This window comes from Parasteatoda tepidariorum, chromosome 8, assembly GCF_043381705.1.
Source record: "Parasteatoda tepidariorum isolate YZ-2023 chromosome 8, CAS_Ptep_4.0, whole genome shotgun sequence".
Lineage (NCBI taxonomy): Eukaryota > Metazoa > Arthropoda > Arachnida > Araneae > Theridiidae > Parasteatoda > Parasteatoda tepidariorum.
In genome coordinates, this window is record NC_092211.1 from 87,351,528 (window position 1) to 87,358,980 (window position 7,453).

Consider the following 7,453-nt stretch of genomic DNA (forward strand, 5'->3'; position numbering starts at 1 on the left):
AGAATATTTGAAATAGCAAAACAAAGTTATCCACTCAGACGTCGTGATAATGCATCAGAAACTATTCCAAACTGTCAGTGAATGCAAACGTGAATGCAATTTTTCAGTCAGGATTTAGTGTAAACAATTATACCCCCCCCCTTCTCACTCATAATTCTTGCGTATGCATTTGAAATTAGACTGATTAGTTAAAACTAGTGTCTGTTAATAGGTAGTTTTGATACTCTAGTCTTCCCTTTAAAGACCAGACTGCCAAAAAAAAAAAAATGTTTGTGAAAGGAAGACCGAAAGGTATGACGAAGACAGCTATAGTCCTAATAAAAGAGGAAAAATCACAAGATGGCGAACCATAAGAAAGGAGAGGGGCTGAAACGGCCACATCAAGGAATTATAAAATTCCCGAAGAAAAGGTAGAATGTATTTGACAAAAATGTCAATTTTGCTTTAAGTCGATCAGTATTTCGAAGCACGATTAAAAAACTGCATATCTGAGAAAAAAAAAGATAAAAATCACTGGGGCACCTCGGGGTCGTGAATCCCGTATTTATCTGAAGAAGATAAATCCCCTGAGGACACAGTTGGTGAAACAATGAATAAGTTAGCTACGTCTGATTTTATAAATATTGAGGATTTTACTGTGAGAAGTAATGAGCAAGCGAAAAATTTCAATTATACCCATTTATTTCTGTCTCTAATTACACATAAAAAAATTAATAAAAATCACAATTAACAAATTTTAAACTTTATTAATATCAACAAGTGTAAATTTCTACAAAGAGAGCTAGTTAAAAAGTTTTAACATTATATCACAATAGTTATAAAATAGTAGCATTACCAACATCTTATAACATAAAAATACAAATTGTTTTGGAAGAATATCTAAAATACTCTCTCAGTAACTGGATCAACCACATTCAGATACTTTACTAAGGATGAAAATCTTCAATAATAATCACAGTCATGAAATTTAAGCAAACAATATTATATGTTTAATGAACAAGAAGCAGCTTTATAATTTTTAAATTTAAACTAAAATAATTTATAATTTGACATCATATAATAAACTTTAAATAAACTTACTTTTAATACTTTTTTTCACAATTCGCATTCTAAACTTTTTATATTTAAATTAAAAGAGGGACAAAAAAGGAACACTGTCAAAAGGGAAAAAAAATAAAATAATAATAATTCTAATTTTCAAAGCAACTTAAAACATAATTTAATAATTCACTTTTTTAACCAAAGCCACAAGAGAGTTCTGGTTTATTGCTTCACCGGCATCATTTCAGAGGACAGGTAATGAAAGGGTTAAAGTAAAATTTGATCCATTAATTTAACTTTGGCTTTAGTTTTTACAGGAAAAAGATATCACATTACATATCAAACAGATTTTCGGCATGGTTACTAAATCAGGAATCATGCCAGTTACATGGTTAAAGAAATTATTATTCACACACATTGTTCAAACCTTGCTCACAGTATACCATTTTTTTCATGTTTAAGTAACCATTCCTTTACACCATTTCCGCCAGAATAATGTCCTATGCTGCCATCACTCTTAATAACCCTATGACATGGAATGAGTATTGGAACTGGATTATTTTTCATCGCAGTACCCACAGCTCTAGAAGCAGATGAATTTCCACTAAGTTCAGCTAAGCCACCATAAGAAATGGATGTACCAAAGGGTACACACGTAAATAGTGTTTTCCAAACTTTTTCAGTAAATTTCCCTACGAAGAAACAAGATACTATTACACACACTAGCATGACACATTTCAAACAAGCACACGCAGAAAGTTTAATACCTACTACAAAAAAATAAATAAAAATCATTTTATAGAATTGATCTATATCAAAATGAAACAGTTTTTTTTTTTAATCAAGTTCCATAGACTAAAAAATTTGTTGTGCTTATCTATTGCTCTAATCCGGACATTCAAATGTATGGTATTCAAATGGAATAAATGAACACATGGTACAAAAAAAAATTTTTTTTTTTAAATTTAAATGTTTACATCTTGCAAATTTATAAGTAGTATTGCACTGCCAGTAATTTATTTACTGGCAGTATAACTGCTCAACAATTAAAAATTTTTTTGCTCCTTAACAATTTACTTAAAATTTCACAATTTGTAATATATTTTATTAGTTCTTAGCTTCTCTGTTTTCTATTTATTTAATCTCAGCATCTTTATCGCCTTGTTGAATCTATTTACTAATATTTTAGCATTGGTACATGAAAATCTATTAGTACTAACATATTCCTTACATTAACTTTATTTTTCAAATATACTTCTATTAATGCAAAAAGTGGTCCCTAGTTAAATTTCCTAGTCTTACTCTTTACCGACCTATTAGTGTATATTCAGAGGTAGTTTTAAAAAGGTACTAAAATCTTAAATATTTTAATAATAAAGAAAATATAAGTCTCAGCAAGAAGATGAGGTATAAATGCCAAAGAGTTGGCAGATAAGAGACAGGAACCCAAAAAATGGATAAAATTAATCAGAAGAAGATAAGCGTATACTAAAAATTTACCTTTTGAAGATAAAACAGTAGGACAAATAGTAGGAACACCCTCAAGAATTTTGTTAGAAGCTTCAAAATAATTCTTGAGCCACACCATCAAATTAGTCAGCACAGAATTGTAATCGGCTTTGATGTCTCTAAAAGCCAAAACAAAAATAATAAAAAGCAGTTTCAAGCCTTTTTAGTTGTGCAGACCATTAATTTTGAAAAAAAAAAAAAAAAAAAAAATCAAAAAAANGCCTACTATTTAGTCAATAATTATAATAACCATTTGAAACTTATTTTATTTTGTATTAGTTAAGAATATCCCCATATTCTTGTCTAAAATATCTTTTCAAAGAAAAATTCAAACCTTTCAATTATTTGATGAATTTACCTATGGAAACTAAATTCCAATAAGTTAATTTTTCCAATAAGAGAATTCTAATAAGTTAAATTTTCTTAAGTTAAATAATTAGCTCACTACCGTGTTCTAAATTAATTTAAATTGTTAATAAATTATGCTTGTTTAAATGTTTACGTTATAGCACAAATTACAATGAATAAATTAATGCATAATTGATTGAATATGTCTTGTTTCGGATTGAAATAGTATTGTGTTAATTTAGCCATATTTTAAAAATATTATTTAAAACTACTCACAGTATACAAATATAGAACTATTTATAATATATTTTATACATAATTTTTCCAAATTTATTTAATTGTGATTCTAAATAAATATATATTGCATCTTGTTATAATAACAGTTTCAACAGTATTGTGAATTAACATCTCAAAAAAATTTGAGAACACCTTAGTACATTATTTCTATTCGCAATTTTTAATTTCATGTTCATTAAAAAAAGTTTTAGCACAGCATATAAAAGTAATGGAAATATAAATAATTGGAATTTGTATTTTTTAATTTTATTATAAGTTACATATTTAGAATCAATTTGTTAACAATAAAATTCATTAACAGGCTTCTTAGTGGGGTAAAGTGTAATACAAGCTACTATTTAATGCTATTATTATAATTTATAATACTATTTAAGTGTAATACAAGCTCATTTATCAACAAAAAATAATAAAATTACTATTTCATAATTCAGAATTACTTTATTTAGAACAGAAAGTTTAAACAGTTCTAACATAATCTTATCAATACTGAATAACTCGTAATAATTTCAAATCAATGCATAGAAACATTAACTAAGAATTAGTTATTATTCCTTCATAGATATGGAATTAAAATTTGTAATTGAGTTAAAAACGCCTTTTATCAAATAATTTTAAATTAAAGTTTCAATAATATTGAAATGAAAACAGTGAAAATCTCAATTTCTTTGTACAAAAGTAATTTAGCAAATGATGCCCCAATCAACTATTCAAAATATTTGTGATATCATTACTGCATTATTCATTACAAACGATTATATTTAAATTCAGATGAAAAGAAATAATTGGGAAAATAAAAAACTTCACTTTATAATATTTGTTACTGCATTTGCTAAAAATAATAAGTGTAGGACCCCTGAATTAATCACTTGAAAACTTGATACTATGAATTTGTTACCAGTGTTTTGTTTTCATATGCTGAATTAACTCCGAAAAAGGTATTCTGCAAATAAGGGTATATATGCCTGGCCTGAAGCAAGTAGATATTTGTAATTAGTGAACAGCTCCCAAGTTCAAAATAACAAATTTTACTGATTTTCACTATTATAAATTCTAATAAAATCACAGAATCGCAGTGACATTGTAGCAGAATGTTACAGAGTTCAAGTAGAAAGATTTTTCCCTTGAAAAATACAGAAATTTACAGCATAATAAAAATTAGATAATCATCAATGTAAAATGAACACAATACTTTTATCAAGCATTTAGATAATAACTTTTTTATGCGCTCAATTTACGCCGATAGTATCATAAATCGATGTAAATTTTTGATTGTATTTTAGGCAGTTATTGATATTTATTTTCACCTGGTTTTTGAATATCCAGAGGTATTTCAAACAATATCGGAAATTCGAATCCTGCATTTGAGTACGAATCAATAATTCTACTGAATTTTTTGCACTCATAGATATTGAATTCTCCATAGTTTTTAAATCTGACACATTTTATACGAGATTATTTACTACAACAACCTAATTTCAGCCGAAACATGTACTTGAAGAGTCCGATTCGAGTGATTTTGTCATCGATCTTTTTTTCGGCAATTGGTAGGGTGACCCGGGGTAATTCACGATCACTCTGTTTCTGAGGTAAATAATGATCACCTAAGTTTTATTTTTAAAAAATTATTTTTTTTTTTTTAAATTTGAGACATGGACAAGAATGCTTGTACATTTTACTAAAGTAAAACTACATTTACTTAATAATAGTTTTCTGTTTAATCTAACAAAATAAGTATTTTTTAAACTGCTTTCTGTATTTTCCATTTCAAAGATGGGTTTTAAAATATGCACATTTCTGCAAAGATTATCTCCTTCCTTCTCTTAATAATAAATATTTTGAGTTACTTTCTTTTTCTTTGATATAAAAATAGTGTAAGCTTTTGCTTAATTGCTTCATATCTACATTATAATTAATTATTAGAAAATATATCAAATGCTGCTTCCTACACATGGGGTAATTATTGATCACTGGGGTAATTCCTGATCAGTCATTTTTTCTCATAAATAGTATAAAAAAATAGCTAACTGTAATATATAAAAAATAGCTAACTGTGTATATTTTAACTGTAATTAGAAAATTTGTTTTTAACTGTATACACGGCAAAAGTGTTCTATTTTCACCATTGATGGTTTGTCTTACCTCTTCTATCTTAATTTTATGTGTGGACATTGTTAGAATAATTTTTGAGTGTATAAATTAGCCTAATATAAATAGTGTGAGAAATTATAAGCCAAAAAAGGATACTAAGCTTCTAGAAAGCAAAATTAGTCAATTCCTTCAATGATTGAAAATGAAAATTTCAGTGTGAAAGCTGCTGTCAGAGCTGTTGACATACCTTACTTAACTTTACACTCTCACTTAATGAAGTTAAAAAATCCAGCAAAAGTAATCTATGCGGGAACTCTTTCTTACATTCCAGCAGAACATGAGAATGAGTTGGCTGCTTGCCTAAAATGTATGGCACTACGCAAAGATTTATTGAAAATTTAAAGTCTTAATCTTTATTCTTGCTTTATTAACTGCTTAAACATATCTCTTTGGTTTATTTGTTTGATCTTGATGTCCTGTTTGTTAATTACCACTGTTCAATATTTTTAAACAGCCCCTATACTATAAAAACTCGGGATCAGTAATTACCCCAGAAATGATCGAGAGAAGAGGTAATTCCTGATCACTAAAAATTTAAAATCTTTTAAATTCTAATTAGATTTTCAAACAAAAGAAGGTAGCATAGGACTCGCCTCATATAGCCTCAAACTTCCAGTAAATATTAAAATTTTAGCTTGAATAGTTTTTTCACAAAATAGATGTTTGCATTTTTTGATCAGGAATTACCCCAGGTCACCCTACATAGAAAATAAATGGTTTACATTAAATTCATTTCCTATTTCGAAAAATATTCAACATAACAAAATTTTATAAGACCTTTGACATAGGTATTCAAATTAACATTAGGTGCATAATGCCAAGAGAAAAAAAGTTTTTTTTTTTTTTTTGACATAACAAGGTTTTTGAGATATCAAAAGTGTACTGTAGTTTGAAAAGCATTTTAAATTTTTTCTTCTTCACATGTTAAGTAGTGTTTTCAATTAATAGTTGGCATCAAGGTGTAGCCTGTGAATTGAAATGAATTTTTTCACAAAATAGATGTTTGCATTTTTTGATCAGAAATCACCCCAGGTCACCCTACTACATATTTCATGATTTTAAATTATGTTATTTATATTGTGATGATTATTTACAAAATGCGAAGGAAATAATTTTTATGTTCCCCTCCTAGCGAAATGCAAGAATACCACCCAAAATATTTAATTAAAAAATTATTACAAGTTAAATTTAAAGAAAAAAACTTTTTTCTTTTCGTAAATACAGTGTTTTTATTATTTTAAATTTGTAAAATATATGATTGTTACTGTTACAATAATTTTGCAGAAAGATATTAGTGCTAGAGTTTTGTCACTGATAGCTCGAAAAAATTCTGCTGCATGGCAAGACGGGGATATTTCCGCATCATGATCTGTCGCGCCAACTACAATCGCCAAGGTGCCGAATAGATTTTAAACTTGCAAATTTGAACCTGTGGCCCTTCGACTACTGAAGTGCGGCCTGCGAGAGCTTCTAAACACAATAAAAAAAATTTAAAAAACGGCAATTTTTTATTGCATTTTTGACACAATCATTTTTAACAGATTCTTTAGTAAATGTACGCTTAACGCAGGGTTGCAAAAAACCCACCTGCCCAATAAAACCCGCCAGGGTTTTACTGGGTATAACCCAGTCTGAAAAACCCACCCTAAAGTGAGTTTTTCTAAGATTGATTTCTTTTTTCATCCCCTGTTATATTAAAGAGCTATTCTATTGAAATATATATGTAATCTAGCCTAAAAAAAATTAACCAACAGTGAAGAAACTAATTGTGTTGGAGACTGGAGAGTCACCTTGCTGGCTAGATTTGACTGTATGGCCATTGATTAGCTTTCTATGCAAATAAAAAAATTTCCCCTAACATTTTTTAAGATTAAAATATAAATAAAAAGTAATCCTGTGTTAAAATAAGTTTCAAATGTGTGACGTATGTGAGTACATATAACATTTTGTATCATGATATATGAAGAAACTTTTTTCAGACTTTCACATCAATTTATTTGTATTAATTATCTATATGAAGTCAATTTATAAATTAAACTTAATTATTAATATTAAAATAAGTTTTTTTAAAATAAGGTACTTATCCCTGCCCTCTCTTTTGAAAACCCTC

The 7,453-nt window shown here is 27.8% G+C and overlaps 1 protein-coding gene across 1 annotated transcript in view; it reads right to left on the reverse strand.

Annotated features, from left to right (window-relative positions):
- Positions 1-726: 726 nt before the first annotated feature.
- Positions 727-7,453, reverse strand: part of LOC107443186 (O-6-alkylguanine-DNA alkyltransferase) — a 12,018-nt gene continuing 5,291 nt past the window's right edge. Inside the window, exons 2-3 of the mRNA XM_016056974.3 lie at positions 2,542-2,669; positions 727-1,733 (exon numbers count right to left, since the gene is read on the reverse strand). Coding sequence (XP_015912460.1) covers positions 1,474-1,733; positions 2,542-2,669 — 388 coding nt within the window. The 3' untranslated portion in view covers positions 727-1,473. The remainder of the gene's footprint in view (positions 1,734-2,541; positions 2,670-7,453) is intronic.